At 36.5% G+C, this 18,983-nt stretch overlaps 2 protein-coding genes and 1 long non-coding RNA gene across 4 annotated transcripts in view; 2 read left to right on the forward strand and 1 right to left on the reverse strand.

The window, feature by feature from the left end:
• The window catches only part of LOC137031650 (radixin), a 572,796-nt gene that overhangs the window by 492,294 nt on the left and 61,519 nt on the right, over positions 1 to 18,983 (forward strand). Inside the window, exon 11 of one of the 2 annotated variants that reach the window (XM_067402756.1) lies at positions 18,132 to 18,224. The exons of the other annotated variant lie outside the window; for it this stretch is intronic. Coding sequence (XP_067258857.1) covers positions 18,132 to 18,224 — 93 coding nt within the window. The remainder of the gene's footprint in view (positions 1 to 18,131; positions 18,225 to 18,983) is intronic. 2 annotated transcript variants of the gene reach the window in all.
• On the reverse strand, positions 273 to 9,366 carry LOC137031515 (uncharacterized). Its single transcript, XM_067402523.1, has 8 exons — positions 9,270 to 9,366; positions 7,447 to 7,588; positions 6,921 to 7,113; positions 6,640 to 6,711; positions 6,072 to 6,143; positions 1,328 to 1,396; positions 1,074 to 1,145; positions 273 to 596 (listed from the first exon to the last, which is right to left on the reverse strand). The coding sequence occupies exons 1-8, from the start codon at positions 9,364 to 9,366 to the stop codon at positions 273 to 275; spliced, it is 1,041 nt and encodes a 346-aa protein (XP_067258624.1).
• On the forward strand, positions 1,849 to 4,571 carry LOC137032614 (uncharacterized). Its single transcript, XR_010896727.1, has 4 exons — positions 1,849 to 3,172; positions 3,807 to 3,865; positions 3,995 to 4,057; positions 4,141 to 4,571. It is a non-coding gene; the product is annotated as an uncharacterized lncRNA (long non-coding RNA).

The following is an 18,983-nucleotide window of genomic DNA, read 5'->3' on the forward strand; positions in this document are numbered from 1 at the left end:
TAGAGGAGGACTGTCCTTACATTTCAGGACAGAGTCATGCCCATCCCCCAATACACAAGTGTGTCAGTGTCAAAGAGAAGTGACACTGTCTTTACAGGTCATCTGAAATCAGAGCAATTGTATGCTGTTTTGTATGCTGTTAGAAAGTGTGCATATTGTGTCTTAACCTTATCCACACTAAAATAAAGCTGACACATACCCAAAGAATGCAAAACGCATTGTTTTGATTCAGAAGGCTTTTATTAACAGTCCGGATCGGTGTGGAGCATATATTAATGATGGATGGATGTGGATGAAAGCACTTTGTTCAGTTCATAGTCACTGAACCCTATCACTGCCATTATAAAGCTAGGATGTGTCAGGGTAGTTATTAATATTTCTGCTATTATGTTCATCAGAAAGTCATATACACCTAGGATGGCTTGAGGGTAAGTAAAGCTTGGGGTAATTTTAATTTCAAAGTGACGTAATCCTTGAACATTGTCAAAGAGAAGTAAACAATTAAGGAACATACGATCACTTACTTTCTCACTCACTGATGAGGAAGGATTCACACTGCATTCAGTCACAGTCACTGATGTCTCGTCACACAATTCCTGTAATTGTGAGAAAGACAGGTACAAAACTGAGGCAAGGATGTTTGCCAGATAGTATCAACCAAAGTCTAAGTATCTACTGTCACTTTAATGGCTGTCGTGCACAAAGCAGACGTAAAACATGTATACATGAGGATCTTGTCTATACAGTAATACAATTTACATTATAAAGGTCAATGTCTGACACATACCCAAAGCAACATATCTTTTCATCAAACCCTAACCCTAACACGACGGTCCCCATAGAGGAGGACTGTCCTTACATTTCAGGTCAGAGTCATGCCCATCCCCCAATACACAAGTGATGAAAATGAGTAAACAGAGAAAGGCACATTTTACTCAAAGTTGAGACGTCACAACAACGTCTTTAAGACAACGGTCCACATAAAACAGCCTAGTATGATGCCCAACTGTCCTCCACTTAACACTGTCAGTGTCAAAGAGAAGTAAACAATTAAGGAACATACGATCACTTACTTTCTCACTCACTGATGAGGAAGGATTCACACTGCATTCAGTCACAGTCACTGATGGCTCGTCACACAATTCCTGTAATTGTGAGAAAGACAGGTACAAAACTGAGGCAAGGATGTTTGCCAGATAGTATTAACCAAAGTCTAAGTATCTACTGTCAATTTAATGGCTGTCGTGCACAAAGCAGACGTAAAACATGTATACATGAGGATCCTGTCTATACAGTAATACAATTTATATTATAAAGGTCAATGTACCATTTCATCTCCAGTCAAAGCTGAATCTCCTTTCTTCGCAACGGTCTTTGACTTGTCTTTACAGGTCATCTGAAATCAGAGCAATTGTATACCATTATCATAAAATGTTTCAATTCTGATGCATAACATTTAACAAATGAATATGAATGTAGATGTTATTCGTTGTTTTCTTCCAAAAAAAGTCCCTTAAAAGGCAAATTTTATACAAGAAAATCTCTCCAAACGCAAAACACTCACCGCTAACTCAGGACAGGGTGAATTTTAGCAACTAAAAAGGGCCTGTTCACACCAAGGACAATAACTATAAAGTTATAGTTAAAAAAAATCTTTCAATATTTAAGAGTAGCAGCATCTTCATAAGAGCTTAAACAATAACGGTACAGTGAAACAATATTGTTAGAATCACTTTCAAAAAGATATCCAGATTAAACGCTAAAAACATTGACAGCCAATCAGAATTAATTCTGCTATACCAAGCTTGAGTATTTAAGCAGCAGACAAGCATGTGCTTACAGTAAACAGAAAGATACCTTCTGCTGGTGTGGATGCTAATGTAGTTATCATTGTTGGTGTAAACGGACCTTAACTGTTTACTTCTTTTTGACTGAAAGACACTGCAGTTGTTGCTGTATTGAAAGCATGTCCTGACTGAAAAGTGTGCATATTGGGTTTAAACCTTATCCACAATAAAATAAAGCTGACACATATCCAAAGCAACATATCTTTTCATCAAACCCTAACCCTAACCCTAACACAACGGTCCCCATAGGGGAGGACTGTCCTTACATTTCAGTTCAGAGTCATGCCCATCCCCCAATACACAAGTGATGAAAATGAGTAAATAGAGAAAATCACATTTTACTCAAAGTTGAGACATCACAACAACGTCTTTAAGACAACGGTCCACATAAAACAGCCTAGTATGATGCCCAACTGTCCTCCACTTAACACTGTCAGTGTCAAAGAGAAGTAAACAATTAAGGAACATACGATCACTTACTTTCTCACTCACTGATGAGGAAGGATTCACACGGCATTCAGTCACAGTCACTGATGTCTCGTCACACAATTCCTGTAATTGTGAGAAAGACAGGTACAAAACTGAGGCAAGGATGTTTGCCAGATAGTATTAACCAAAGTCTAAGTATCTACTGTCACTTTAATGGCTGTCGTGCACAAAGCAGACGTAAAACATGTATACATGAGGATCTTGTCTATAAAGTAATACAATTTACATTATAAAGGTCAATGTCTGAAACATACCCAAAGCAACATATCTTTTCATCAAACCCTAACCCTAACACGACGGTCCCCATAGAGGAGGACTGTCCTTACATTTCAGGTCAGAGTCATGCCCATCCCCCAATACACAAGTGATGAAAATGAGTAAACAGAGAAAGGCACATTTTACTCAAAGTTGAGACGTCACAACAACGTCTTTAAGACAACGGTCCACATAAAACAGCCTAGTATGATGCCCAACTGTCCTACACTTAAAGATTAGATTAACTTTGAAATGAAAATTAGCCAAACCTTTACTCACCCTCAAGCCATCCTAGGTGTACACTGTAATCCCTGAAGTTGATTTAACCCAAACTAATTAAATAAACTAAACATAAACTTTTTAATTTTCTCTTCATTACACAATTGTTTTGGGTTTTGTGCACGATTTGCATGTATTCTCTCATTCTACTGGAATGTTTTAGTTCAATCAACTTAACTGTGCTAATTCAAGTCTGTTGTCAATGGCAACGAACAGGAATGCAACACAAGGAAGAATTTCATTGGGCAGTTTGAAATGACGCCAAGCTGGAATGTAGCGTGTGTTTCTGTCAACGTTTGCTGGTAAGTTGAAGAACTTTTAGTTTTTACTCTGAAACAAGCTCTTATTAATTCGTTTCAGAATGTAAATGAGATACATATCAATATTGATCTCAAGGGACAGCAGTTAGCTAGTTTGGCTGCATTAACTTACATGCTAGTTAAGTCTTCCGCCACGGTCTCTTCACAGATCGCATTATTTGTAACTTAATCAGTGGAAATCATCGCTTGCCATTATGGTAAAGTTAAGATTATAGTGAATGCACGAATGTGTTATATCAAGTGTTCATCTCTTTTTAATAATTAATGCATTCTTGTTATTTGTCGATATTTGTAAGCACAATGTTCGTATTAAACGTGAATGACACTGCACTGATGATGTCAGCCTGCTCTTGGCAGGTCAAGCACCAACAGGCAAAACACCACAGCTGCGTTTTGCAAAAGTATCGTGAATCCAAAATCATGATCGTATACAAAGCTAAGTTATCTACAAAATAAATGCAACATTGTGCTCACCTGTGTGCTGTTAGCCAAGCTAGCTATCTGTGTTTAAGTTTCAGTAGGATTTCATCCTGTGATATGCTTTTTTGTGTTAAATATAGTTTACATTGTCTGCTGGTAAAAATTAATGAAATAATGTGGATTTTTTGTCACTCAGCAGATTCCAAGCAGATCCAATCAAAGCTAAGATGCTTCAGTCTTGACCAGCTCTGTCAGGTAAAGTGAAATGCCTATGTTCATATTTTGTGTGTTTATTCATACACATGAAAAATAGATATTCAAATTCGACATTTGTTCAGTTTTGACAATTTCCTTACATTAACAAACTTTGTTCTTCTGCTTTAGGTGTACCAGCAGGCTGGTTGGGAAGAAGAGAGTGATTTGAGAGATTTTGTGCAAAAGACAAATGTGTGTAAATTAAGCTGAAGTGTCAGCATCATTTTGAAATTATGCATGTGAATATTCTGAGTAATCTCTTTATTCATGTTTAGGCTTCTGATGATGAGGACAGCATACAGCCTAGAAAGTGAAGATATGACACAGCATCCACTGCCCTTCTACCTCCATCCATCTACTGTCGGAATCATCTTGGAGCAGAATTTTGTGATGGTTTCTTGTTATTCTCTAGAAACTGAATTTAAATAAATTGTGGATTCAAATAAATCACTGTTTGGTGTATTCTTTGTTCTTGTTTATAGTGGAGTTAACTTAAAAAGTAAGAATTCTTCAAAATAACTGAAATTAAAAAGCTATATTAAAATTAAAGTCTTAAAATGAATGCAATAAAATGTGTGCAATTTAATATTTTAAGTGACCTAAATCAATAAATTTGAGCTATTTTAACAGATATTAGTTAAATGAACTAAAACTTTTTATTGCAATACTATTGTAATGTTAAGTACATTGGGTCTCATTCATGAAACACGAGCAGAACAAATTTTTGTGTAAATCGTGTGTAAAGTGGTTCTGGCGTAAATTTTCGGATTCATTAAAATGTTCGTATTTTCCAAATGTTAGTTGGTACGAAAGAAATCTACACCTGCTCCCAGTCACGCGTAAATAGTGCGTTTAACATCTGAATGTTTTGCTCATTAATAAGGCTGCATTTTAATTCACCTTAATAAAAGTACATATTTACATATCATTCTTAAAAAAAATATATCTAGTAATTACATACATTTTTTCTTTTTACTTTTTTGTGAGAGCCAATAATAGCATCTGCAAACGGAGCACTTTAATCAAATAATTAATTGATTTCAATAAGGCTAGGCAAACTAATGGCCCCTTAATTGTTATGGAAATTGTTTCCTATAAAATGGCCAAAATCCTTAATTTGGTGTCATAATATGATGCCCGTCAGTCGGATTTAATGGGCGGGATTTATGGTAATTGAGAATGAGCGTGCACGCGCGTCCCATTTATGACTGAATGGAATTCATTAACTCACACACACATTTCACTATCACTTCTGACGTTTACGAAGTATTTGTGAATCAGGAGAAGAGTTTTCGGGAAGGTCTCTTTACGCGCAAATCACTCACATATTTACTCGTATATTTACGAATGTTTCATGAATGAAACCCATTAAACGTAAAATGTCTTGTTTGTTCAACAAGAGAAAATCAATTTTTTAGGGCAACGAGTTTCCATAAATTTTTTAGGTTCAATCAACTTGTACGGGCTTCCAGTGTATATGGCTTTCTTGTTTCTGACAAAGACAATCAGAAACAAGAGAAATATTACTAAATATCCTGACACATCTGAGCTTTATAATGGCAGTGATAGGGTTCAATGAGTATGAACTGAACAAAGTGCTTCCATCCACATCCATCCATCATAAACCTGTACTCCACATGGCTCCAGAGTGTTATTAAAGGCCTTCTAAAGCGAAGTGATGCATTTGTGTAAAAAGACACCCATATTTAAACAAGTTATAAAGTCGAATATCGAGCTTCCGCCAGACCGCCTTCCGTATTCAACGTACGCAGAAAGTGTAATTGACGCAATGCCAGTTTACACTTTCTTCATAACTTGTACATGGAAGGTGGTCTAGCGGAAGTTCGATATTTGACTTCATAACTTGTTAAATATGGATATTTATTTTATGCAAAACGCATTGTTTTGATTCAGAAGGCTTTTATTAACACTCCGGATCGGTGTGGAGCATATATTAATGATGGATGGATGTGGATGAAAGCACTTTGTTCAGTTCATAGTCACTGAACCCTATCACTGCCATTATAAAGCTTGGATGTGTCAGGGTATTTATTAATATTTCTGCTATTATGTTCATCAGAAAGTCATATACACCTAGGATGTCTTGAGGGTGAGTAAAGCTTGGGGTAATTTTAATTTCAAAGTGACGTAATCCTTGAACATTGTCAAAGAGAAGTAAACAATTAAGGAACATACGATCACTTACTTTCTCACTCACTGATGAGGAAGGATTCACACTGCATTCAGTCACAGTCACTGATGTCTCGTCACACAATTCCTGTAATTGTGAGAAAGACAGGTACAAAACTGAGGCAAGGATGTTTGCCAGATTGGCACTACAACCAATACTAGTATCAACCAAAGTCTAAGTGTCTACTGTCACTTTAATGGCTGTCGTGCATAAAGCAGACGTAAAACATGTATACATGAGGATCTTGTCTATACAGTAATACAATTTACATTATAAAGGTCAATGTCTGACACATACCCAAAGCAACATATCTTTTCATCAAACCCTAACCCTAACACGACGGTCCCCATAGAGGAGGACTGTCCTTACATTTCAGGTCAGAGTCATGCCCATCCCCCAATACACAAGTGATGAAAATGAGTAAACAGAGAAAGGCACATTTTACTCAAAGTTGAGACGTCACAACAACGTCTTTAATACAACGGTCCACATAAAACAGCCTAGTATGATGCCCAACTGTCCTCCACTTAACACTGTCAGTGTCAAAGAGAAGTAAACAATTAAGGAACATACGATCACTTACTTTCTCACTCACTGATGAGGAAGGATTCACACGGCATTCAGTCACAGTCACTGATGGCTCGTCACACAATTCCTGTAATTGTGAGAAAGACAGGTACAAAACTGAGGCAAGGATGTTTGCCAGATAGTATTAACCAAAGTCTAAGTATCTACTGTCACTTTAATGGCTGTCGTGCACAAAACAGCCATGCAGAATCTTTTTTTTTTTAACAAATTCATGAAATGCAGAACAGAGTGAAACATGGTTGACTTTCAAATAAATAAAGTCTTCAAGAAACTCACCCTTAAACGCCAAGGCCACGAGGAATCCCCATAGTTGTATGTGACCTCCTCATCTGGAAAGATATCTCTTATACTAAATAGGCACAGGTGTGGTCTTCCGTCAACAATTATTGTCTTGACTTTGCAATTTGGATTTCTGTGATCATCATTCAGCAGTCGCCCAAGTGAACAGTCCACTTTAGTAGCATCTATGCTGTGAGAAAAATAATGCAGTAAGAAACTTAAAACATTCCTAACTGAACAATATATATTTTTGGGGTTAGGGTAACCTTGGCCTATTTAACCTATATTAAAAAATACACATTGTGACAGTTAACTTCCCTTCCTGAGAATTTAAAAGGTGAGATGGTAGGCTAAATATATAACCCCACTTAGGAATCAGCCTGCTAAACAATAACCATGTTATTGATTATCACTAACTTATAAGTTCCTATTGTTATAAGAACCCTAGCAAAGCTGCTACAGTAATAATAATAGAAACAATAATATTAATCATAATTATCGTTGAAAAAAATGGCCAGCTTACCAATTACGTGTTCCATTCCATGTGAAGTCAAACAAGTAGTTGCCTTCAACATCTTCAACATGTTTACTTTGAGAGAGAATCCCACGGTCTTCAACAACAAAGGTGGATGATTCAATGTGCTCAAGAGCAAGCACACCTCTCCCTAAAAGGACAAATAATAATAAAAATAATAATAATAATAAAACATGAACCCAAGTGCACCTATTTATTACACAACTAACCATCTTATCTTTTTAAAGGGTTAAATCCTGTAAAACTTTGTAATGTAATATGAGGTGCAGCAAGTGACAAAATATTTCAAGCATTGGTTACCAATGAAATACTAGTTGAGTTTGGTTACCCTATTCTCTGTAACCTATACAGAATTTCAAGTATTAATTTTGAAATAAAAAATATAATTTTATAAGTTTTTTTGTTTCTTCAACCTTTATGTAAATAATAGGCTGACCCTAGGGCAAAATGTGTGACCATGTTCAGACTGCCAGCAATACAGTGCACTTCTCATTGTCACCTCTGAAGGATGTGAGGGAATGCAAGGAAAGGAAATAAGATCAGAGGATCCAAAGGATAGCTTATTTGTTTACTGAAATATTCTTGATCATTTCAAAACAACATCAGCTGCACTCAAGTGATCTGCCTTTGGGTTGTTAAAGGATTAGTTCACCCAAAAATGAAAAGTCTGTCATCTTTGTTTTGCTGAACACAAAGATATTTTGAAGAATGTAACCACAGACTTTCGGGGCACCACTTCTATATGAAAAATACTATGGAAGTCAATAGTGCCCCAAAACTGTGTGGTTACATTCTTCCAAATATCTTCCTTTATGTCCAGCAGAACAAAGAAATAGACCCTCTTTATTTTTTTCCTCTTTTTGAAAGCTGTGAAAACACCTTTGGGGAGTTTTTCTTTTGCTATTTGAGCAAATGGAAACACAAAAATGCCATGGATATTCCGTATCATAGCAACAAAGCGTCTCAACGGAAAAAAACGCATTTTAAGCAGAGCGCCTAGCATTTTCAGCTAGCTAAAAACGCTCTGGTGGACACACGGCCTAAGCGTATTCGCCTAGAGGTAAGACTCGCTGATACTAGACTCTATTTCTGATAACACAGTAGCCTATATGTAGTGTTGTAGGTAGCAGTAAAACTGCAAACTTAGCAAAGTAACGTTAGATAGACAATTACATATAAGTTGCATATAAGTTGACTGTTATCAAAGTAAAGCCACTGTTCTGTAAAACTGAGTTTATTTATCTATTTATGCTAACGTTACCACAAAAGCCTGTTGCTGTATTGGTTGAGATGACTGCAGAGACCGATAAATTTGCGAGATGAACCACTTATGTAGTGCAGACTATAACAAAATAATGTTAATTATTACTGTAAGCTTAAAAATATAATTGACACCCACTTTTGATTAAATCTTTGATCTATGTCCGTGAGTAACCTCAAACGCGCATATGTTATGGGCGTGGTGAAAAAATGCGGAACTACCTGCTATTACTGGCTGTAGTTTTAAGCCTCTGGCCAAAAAAGCCTCAGATGACGCAAAATGACGATTTTTGCGTCATCTGAGGCTTTTTTACAGAATAAAAATGCATAAATCTCTCATCTCGGGCTGATATGAAGGGGGAAAGCACGGTAATTCGAAAATACTAGTGGTATTCTACTAATACAAAGCTTAATGCTAAATCCTGAAGTATCCCTTTAATAATGTGGACAATATGTCTGAGAAGATCTGATCAGAGGTAAAGAAAAAAAATTTATATCTGATTTGCCTGCAGTCTGAACATAGTCAAAGTGCTTTGTGACGCACAACTTACCTTTAAATGTGTTGATTTGTCGTCCCTCGATGAAGGCTTTGTCTTTGTCCGACAATATTGCATCCTGCTCAGGTTTTATTCTCTTCTTTCTCACCATGTTGACTAAAAACATTCCAGGTAACATGATGAGTATATGTTTTTATTATAAGAATTCTTTATATAAAGTATGTTACTGTCAGACTGTAGCTAAGCCTAATATATATATAAACTGAATTTACAGTCTATTATGATAGACATATTAGAAATATATAACATAAACATACCTTAAGCAAAATAACTGATTGTATTACCGAATATAATTATATATATATATATATATATATTATAAATAATATTCGATAATACAGTCAGTCATTTTGCTTAAGGTATGTTTATGTTATATATTTCTAATATGTCTCTATCATATTACTGCAAATTCATTAACGTTAGACCTGAGTAAAAAAAATAATGATTTCTCGATTCTCATTTTTTATTAGAAACTATCAATCCCCAGAATCGATTAGTCTTTGCTGTTATCAGATGGTGAATGAAAATAACACTGTAGCTCACCTCCCATTACAGTCACTTTGGGGTTTGTTACTTTTGATAAGAAAAACTAATACGTCATTATGTGTCTATGAACCACAAAATAATTTTGTTTGTACCTTAAAAAACGCCAAAGACGCCATTTTAGCCGCTAATAGGCTAGTACCTTTAACTGATGTTAGCCCGATTAGCTGCCATGTTTAAAGGTAACTAGTTAAAACTGTCTGACTCATAACACACTGAGCTATGTAACTTACTTTTATAAGTAAATACACTTACCTTTGACATGATCAAGTGAAAATCTCCCGTTATATCTCGCAAATTTCGCTGGAATTCTGCTAATTAATCTTAATTATTATTGTTATTAATCTCTCCGTCACACCTCGCATCAAGACGATTGAAGATCAGAGGCGGGGCGAGCTGACGGTCACGATGTCAAATCCAGCCAATCACTGACGAGGATTCCAGTGTTCCACCAATGAATCGCGCGCTTGGGCGGGTCTAGGTGTATGAAATGTGTATGAAACCGCAGTAGCACCACATTTTCAATAGGGGGAGATTATACACACTGAGCATACACACATACACACAGAAAAACGGGTACAACGTGTTTATAAGGACATATTGAGAAAACGCGGGAGGTGGTTAGGAACAACCTTATAAGCCTTTCTGCACTGCTCGACTTATGAGGACATCAGCACTGTCCTCATAGTTACGGTATGTCCTCATAGAGTCGGTACGTATTCATGCATTTTGTCCTCATAATCCGGCCGCACCAACGCACACACACACACACACACACTTTCAAACACACTCAACTCAAAGTACATGCACATATACTTTTTCTTTTTTTTACACATTCATCACACAATTAGTTCTACTTTGTTAATTTATTTCTAAATTTTATTTAAAATTTGTATAAGCAGGATAATCTATGATCAGGTCAAATAAAAAATGAACAAAGTAAACAAAATTGTGTGATGAACATGTAAAAAAAGAAAAAAGAAATAGTATATATGCATGTGCTTTGAGTGAGGTGTGTTTGAATATGTATATGTGCATGTGTGTCTACAAGATTTTGGTAGAAGGTAGAAACGTGAATACCAAATGTCGTAACTTTAGAGACGGTCCCTAAATTTTCGAATATCATAATCAAACGTTCAGCGTCAAATCAACTTAATGCCAGTATCTGCTTTCTTGGAGCCTATATAGTCTAACCTACATCACAAATGAGGTGCGAGTTTGGTCTTTTATATCACTGTACGAGTCCATTAAGCTGTGTTAAGAGTTTTATATGTCCTGATGGCAGGGGAATCCTATGACGGATGAGGGAAACCCTATTATTACAACACCGCGCTGCGATATAAATTTAAGGAAACTTATCAACAGAGAGAAATATATGTATATCTCAGATTTAACGTTTGATCTGTACACCAGCATCGGGCAATAACGTTATCTTTTTCACTGGAGAGAAAGCTGTAGCTACACAGGGAAAGTAAGCGTAAATACACTGAATTAAACATAAATGCAGCTTTTGTGTCTTTATCAGCTTTTCTGCATTTATACTGGCCCTGATAATCATCACACATTCACTTACCACTTGCTCCATTTCTGTAAATCCGTTTTTATGAATGAATGATGACTTACTAGCGTTGCTTTGGTCTTCCTAAACAGCCGCTAGCGACACCTGCTGGTGAAGAAGACTAACAGCAGATAGAGATGATGCATCGGCACTCTACTGCTCTTCCTGCAGTTCCCGGATGTGAAATGTTGAATTTTCTGCCGAATTTGAGCCACTGAATTTGTGGAAGCGAATTTGTAAAGCGAAATAAAATGGACTGAAAATTGCTAGTCGAATTTTATAGGTTGTATTTTTAAACAGAATGAATATTTTGGAAGTGAAATCTAAAAGGTGAATATGAATTATTGAATTTTTAATAATGAAAATGTGTGTGAAATATTTTTAATTGAAATATTCACAGCCTAAATATACGACCATGTTGAATTTCAGCCCATAAAAATGCAAGCCTTAAAAATACAGTGCATCTAAATGCAAGTACAGCTAATGTAATGCATATTTTTTTTCATTTAGAGCAATTCAACAAGCTTTTTATTTCAAAAACATTTGGCATTAATTTACTTCCATAGTTAATGCAATATGTAACAAATTAGCTCAAAGAAATATGAATAATTAATCATAACTAAAATAACTAAAAATAACAAGCAGTATGAAACAACAGTTTCAATACTATAAAGCCCCTTTGTTAACAAAAGGGTTTCACAATCTAAATTCTAAATCGCCGTTTAGTGTTAAACGATACTTGCAAATGCCTTGGCTGTTGAGCGTCCAGATCTGCAGGTTCAGGAGAAATCCTTGATGGTTCCGTCGGATGGTGCTGAAGTCGTAATCAATATCTTCTGCGTTGAATGAAGAAATTCATACAAACTTGTGCTGTTAATTTGACTCTCAGATTATGACTTGATTATGAAAAGTGAACAGCATGAGTAAGATGCATCATAAGATTTGCATATTGGGAGACATGGAGTGGGTCAGACATGATTTTGATCACTTCATTAAGTTATGTTTTGTTAAGCCTTTCATCAACCAATTGCCTGAATTTAGTAAATAAGAAGCAAATATAGCAGACTATATAATCATGGCAGGCGTGGGCACGATCACTGGTGCGTGAACTGAAGCGTGACTTATAGGCTAAATGAACCGAAACTCAGCGTACAGGCTGCTCGCCTCGCAGACGTGAGAAATATATCTATAGAAAGCTTGACATATCTAAAAACGAAAAGAAATAGGCTACTCTGATTATGTAGCCTAATCCGAGTGCATTCTCTCTCTAGGCGCGTCCACAATGAGCAGATGATGAAAGTCGGCAATGTCTTCATCTTCATTTAAGCAATGTCTTCATCTTCACAGCCGACACTGATTCAGAAAACATTACTTTATTAATAAACAATTAAAATTTTTGGTCACATTCATAATTATTACTTTTGCCGGCTACATTTGCTACGGAAGATATTATTTTTTGTTAATGTTAGTTAAAAAATATAATTGATCATTTTTAGTTTTATCCATTGAATAAGTTACAACTTTTGGTTTTAGTGATGTGATTAAACATTAATTAAGAAATAAACATTAACTAAGATTAATAAATTCTTTATTTTTTGTTTTTTTTGGTAATAATGAATTAACACATTACCTGATAAAGCCTTATGTCACTAAGTGTTACTGAACAATAACAAATAATCACAACATTTTAATCATTACAGGGCATGTTGTAGTCCAGCTTAAAATATAAAAATGTTTACGCTTGAAAATAAAGAGTCTATTAAGTATTTAAGTGTTAAGTGTTTGGTGCTGTGATGAACAACATTGCGAATACAAAAAACTGTCAGTTTTACAAAAGATTGTCAGTTTGAAGCATTTTAAATATTGTTCAGTAGCGCAGCTGCTTTGTTTATTGGGTTTCTGGGGTAACCACTGCATTTCTTTCCATCAGTGCCCTCTGCTGTCAGAGAGTAATTGTGCACTTTCATTTAGTGCTTCTCCTTCACTTGTTCTGCCATGTACTTCTCATGTATGTTAGGCTTGTTTACATCTGAGTGGCCTGTTCCTTTGACGCAGCATACAGTGGTGTCGTGCATTTTGTGGAAAGTATTCTTATAAAGTATTATTAAAATTTTAATAATTCATAATAAATAATTATTCTTGGTAATATGAAGTGCGCACGATAACAATATCCTGCATATTCATTATTGTGATATATCGTATTACAGAATATATATTTATATTTATATTTATACAATAGTTCTGTCTGGTTCTCGAATCTGATTGGCTGATAGCCGTGTGATATTTCAATGATAACAGCACTCCTACCTTCTCTCCGTTAGTATCACTCCGCTAGAAGTGACTGTCATGGCGGCCGATCAAATCCACCATAATTTTTGCGAATACTACACTTGTTGTACCACAAACTGTAGTTTTAATAGTTTTTTAGACATGAATGTAGTTGTTTAGACCTGAAACATGTGACTCATATATAATAATAGCGCCTATTTTACTATTTGTTTTGACGTTTTCGGAGATGCGAGCTCCAGGCCGCCAGCAGCCGCCCAGTGCTTGTGTAAGCGTCGAGAACAGCTTCATCTCGGCCAGTGCTTCAGGGATTTGCCGCTAGCTCTTATAGTGGTGAGACATGAGACATAATTCAATTTGAGTTCATAAAATGGGCAATCTTTGGTCTTATTAATCTATTATTTGTTCCAGAGCAAGTCGAATTGTGCTTTGTTAAATCTGATAATAATTAACATTACTTTACATCCTATATATAGCATCGCATATTGGTTACAACTAGAACGGACACATCAGACGAAAACTCTTCTCCGCTCTTCAAATACGTAAAACATTAAAGAGGTTTTATGAGGTTTGATTGACAGTTTCAGGATCCAATGGAGTTAAGAGGTTTTGTCACAAGCTCTTTAAAATCGTTTTCATTCATTAAATATTTGTAAAACCCACATACATTTTTTTTTTTTTTTTATAAAATAAAACAAAAATTAGGAAATATAGAGATACGAGGTGTAGCATTTATTTTATTTTATTTATTTTTTGGCATTTGGTAATTATCCACAGCACACCTGACAACTGTCATGGGCACACTAGTGCTTTACGTTTGACTGAACTGTATAATTGTGTTTATTTGTTCAATAAATATTATTTTATATAAATATGTCCATTAGATGGCGGCAACACTTTACACGTGAATGAGTCGGTCAGTCACAAGAGACTTTTAAATTGAAAGGAATTTCTGCAAAGGAAGTTTGCTTTACTCAGCGGACATTCAAACGGAATTTTATAATGGATATAATATTATATACAATTTTATGCACCATGCTTTCATTTAATTTTAATATGGGTGGTATGAAAATCCGATGAAAAAATGTAATTATAAAATTAATAAATGGAGCCAAATCACGGAAACTGAAAAGATGATTTTAATATCAGTGTCAGGTACGAGTAAGATATGTGGCTTGATTTTTCTGCTTACTTATGGAAGTTTATGATAAACAGCCACTTCTCTAAAATCATATTACATTTTCTCTGTTTTGATACATTTAAATTACATCAATAAATAATTATTTTAAAGACATATGCATCATATGTGATGCTCACAAACACAGCACAAACTTTTGTAACACCCATGTCTAGAAAACACATACTCCTTACTCTGTAAAAAAACACACACAGATGTTAGTCCTGTCTGAATGAGCAAATGAAATCACATATGTTGGGTGATAAGAATTAAGAAAAATGTTGTTTAGAAAACTAGTCCTGTCTGAATAATGATAAAGTCTCATAGTTCAATTTCAAATTAGTGTGAAGTTATTTGTAGGGTGAGAAAACAAAACAATTTTTTCTTTTTTTTTTTTTCTTTTTTTTTATTAAACAATGTTTTACTGAACAAACTGTGTCTCTGTCTTTAAATTTATTCAATTATAATAAATTTTCTAAAGAGTAAAAAATCTATCTCTGCTAATATTGTAAACTATTAGGGAGCCCTTACTTGCACATTACTATAACAAAGGGTATAATTAACAACATAGCCCAAATTATTAAATTCAGTTGTTATTTATTTTTAGATATAACCATCACTCAAATAATAATTTTTTTTTTTTAATGTAAATTACACATAAGGCAGTTTTTGCTTTAACTTCTGTTTCTCCAATTCGTTGTTTAAATATAATCATTTACAAAGTGGTTGTCATAACTTGTTTTCATGACAGATTTATTTAGGCCTTACATTAACTAACCGGTTAAGTAAAATATAATTAAGGCTACGTCTACACTAATCCGGATATATTTGAAAACTGAGTTTTCGTCTAAAAACGCTCCGCGTCCACACTATCATTTTCAAACGTTTTCCAAAAGTTTCTCATCCACACTGAAACGTATGAAAACGCTTACATCCCCCTACTGCGCATGAGTAAAGCTTCGACCTGCATAATTCCCGCTAGGTGTTTATTTACTTTCCGGCTCTTTGAAACTTTGAGGCAATGTCGAGGAAAGGCAGTTTTTTTTAAAGGTCCCATTCTTTGTGATCCCATGTTTCAAACTTTAGTTAGTGTGTAATGTTGTTGTTAGAGTATAAATAAAATCTGTAAAATTTTAAATTTTATTTAACAGAAGTCGTCTACATCGAACGGACAGTTTGGACTACATCCCTGTACTTCCTTCTTTAATGACGTCACTAAAACAGTTCTGTGACTAACCTCCGCCCACAGGAATACACAAAAAAGGGGGCGTGGTCTTGTTGCGCTCCCACGGAGAAGAGCAAGAGTTGCGTTTGTAGAGTGTGTTTGTCGCCATGTCGTCGAAGCGGTGTTATTTTCATCCCGCAGTCCAATCAACTTTGTTTGGCCTTCCCAGGGACGCTGTACTTAGAGATCAATGGTTACAATTTATGTTTAACTCGGTTGCACATTTTCTGTCGCTGCTTGTGGAGATTAAAGAGTTCAGTCTCTCGGGAATTATTGTCTTTTGTGTTCATTCAGCACAACACCACAATAATCCACATGTAAAACTATGTGCAGCACACGTTATGGTAAGAGGTGTGACCTTTTCGGGCAAGGAGCGCTAAGCTGCTGTCGAATCACAACACAGGAACCGCTTGCACAATCAGAACTCCTTACGTATTTCTGAAGGAGGGACTTCATAGAACAAGGAAGTCATCAGCCCGTTTTTATGACACTGGAAACAGCGGTATACAGATAAGTAAATTATGTGAAAAATACTGTGTTTTTTTACACGCGAAACATGAGCACATGTTATATTGCACACTATAAACACAATCAAAGCTTCAAAAAAACACGAAAAACGGGACCTTTAAATGGACCGACAGTGTGGTGGAGTTGTTGCTGCGAGTAACACAGGAGTATAAAATGGCCAAACCAAGCGAGAATGTACATCACATGACTAAAAATGCGTCATCGTATTCAAAAGCCTCCGTTTTCACAGTCCACACTACGACGCGAAGACGGCGTTTTTTTGTAATCGAAAGTAAAAAAAAAAGGAAAAAAAAGACAGAGCTTATTGCGATTATTGGCGGTTAATGCTGGTTAAAAGTGGTTAGGCTAAAAAGCATTAATATGTGGTCCCCCTTTTGGATTGTAGTGTGGATCGCCTGTGACTGACTGTATTCATCATCTAACTGCATGAACCGAACCGTGATGGTTCAGGACGAATACATGTACCGTTACACCCCTAACAGAAAGTAGTCTGAAAAGGACTAAATATACATGCAAATGAGGTACAGAAATAAAAGCAAATAATTGTACTTTAAAACTGTTTAGGATTTTTTCCAAACATTGTTTAAAAATAAGTGCCGTCTTTTAGTTATACTATAATATTACATTTCTTTCAACACTTCAATGAACACCCAAGGATAAACACTCTTAACAGGCTTACTAATACATTCTGGAACTAACTAGCAAAGTCAGGCAAGAAGTGATGAAGGAGGCTTTTATAAACGTCTAGGAGTCAGCTGGCCAAGCAAGGCGTGGCACCAATCGGACTGAGGAAACCAATTCGGTCTTCTTCCTGGACAGAATACATACAAAGTGTTCACACAACAGAAGAGAACACAGAACAAATCACAAGCCTCAGATGTCACGCCCACGGACCATAAGCTGAATGTCTGATGCATATGGCACTCTTATCTGGAAACACTTCAGGAGTTTCGAAGTCATCATTTCGTTGGTTGAATTCTACAGGATGTCCGAGAGACATGTGTGTTATGTTCTTTAACGATCCACCTGGAAACAAATGCCGTGACGCCAAACCCCCTCATTGACGAAGAATGCTGTCATGTTTACAACTGTGACAACAAACTCTTACCAGGATCAACTTAACGCTGGATTTTCAAAAGTATGTGCAGTTTGAGGCTCCATTGTTGCAGTAAACTTGCACAATGTTCTTGAATAAATAATTTATTAGATGCACGCCGGTCTGTTATTGTAGGGATACAACATTACATTTTCACACCCCTAAAGCTGACACAGAACAAAACAAACTGTGACTGGTTGTGTTACATGTCAGTCAAACATACTCTTGGGCAGTCCTTGGCCAATGAAAGCTGTGATAGAGTCCCAGACCTTCTGCTTTCAGTCTGAAGGTCTTGCTATGCGAGACTACGAGGGACATAACAATGAGCTTGTACTGAAATAGCTGTGTCGGCATAAAAGTTTTTTTGTGTATATGAGTGTGTCTACATCATGTGTGTAGTATGTGTATAGGGGCTGTAACAGTGCTCTTCTTGGTCTTTGCAGGCAGCTGAGTTGGGGGAATTTACTGCCAAAATCGCCCTGCTGGAGGATGCCAAGAGGAAAAAAGAAGAGGAGGCAACAGAATGGCAGCATAAAGTAAGAAAGACATATTTCTTTTATCCATACTTCACATACTTCTGGTGTTGTCCTTGATGGCTGTATCGCATGTGTTGCTTTTCATTCCTGTGCTTGGATTTTTATTATTTTTGTTAATAAACTCACTGTACTGTACTTGGATCCTATTTTTCGTTATTTCTGAATCAACCAGCATTATAGAACACCAGACCATCACTATGGATCCAGCAGTATCTGCGGGAGTAGTTCTCCCCCTTATTTGTCAAGGTGACCGCTCCCTCAAGGATCATACCCAGGAATTGCACACCAAACGTCTCGGTTACGTATGTAACCCTTGTTCCCTGAAGGAGGGAACGGAGACGTACGTCAGTAGTGACCGACGAATTGGGATATCGCTAGAGAGCCCCTATCAGCTTCGAGAGAACTAAAACAAGCCAATGGAATTGGCGTGCGATATTTGCATAATGCGCACCTCCCCTAACAGGTGGATATAAAAAGGGGGGCAGATGCAATCGCACTCTGTTTTTCGCTGAGGAGACAACCGGTGTCCGCACTGCAGCGAGGGTACAGAAACTGTGGCGACGGGACGTACGTCTCCGTTCCCTCCTTCAGGGAACGAGGGTTACATACGTAACCGAGACGTTCCCTTTCAGTCGGTCACGTTCGACGTACGTCAGTAGTGACCGACGAATTGGGATCCCAACTAAAACGCCACAGTTACGAAACCCCTTCCAGTGCCCAGCGCAGGCTCTAGCCGCCCGTCGCACCAAGGGGACGGAG

Source organism: Chanodichthys erythropterus, chromosome 12, assembly GCF_024489055.1.
Source record: "Chanodichthys erythropterus isolate Z2021 chromosome 12, ASM2448905v1, whole genome shotgun sequence".
NCBI classification, from domain to species: domain Eukaryota; kingdom Metazoa; phylum Chordata; class Actinopteri; order Cypriniformes; family Xenocyprididae; genus Chanodichthys; species Chanodichthys erythropterus.

Bases quoted from the DNA above. Each gene is read 5' to 3' on its own strand.
- LOC137031515 (XM_067402523.1), bottom strand. From the start codon at position 9,366: ATGGTGAGAAAGAAGAGAATAAAACCTGAGCAGGATGCAATATTGTCG. The intron at 7,589-9,269 runs GTAAGTTGTGCG...TTGTCCTTTTAG, and splicing joins ACAAATCAACACATTTAAAG to GGAGAGGTGTGCTTGCTCTT. The intron at 1,397-6,071 runs GTAAGTGATCGT...CTCTGATTTCAG, and splicing joins CCTCATCAGTGAGTGAGAAA to ATGACCTGTAAAGACAAGTC.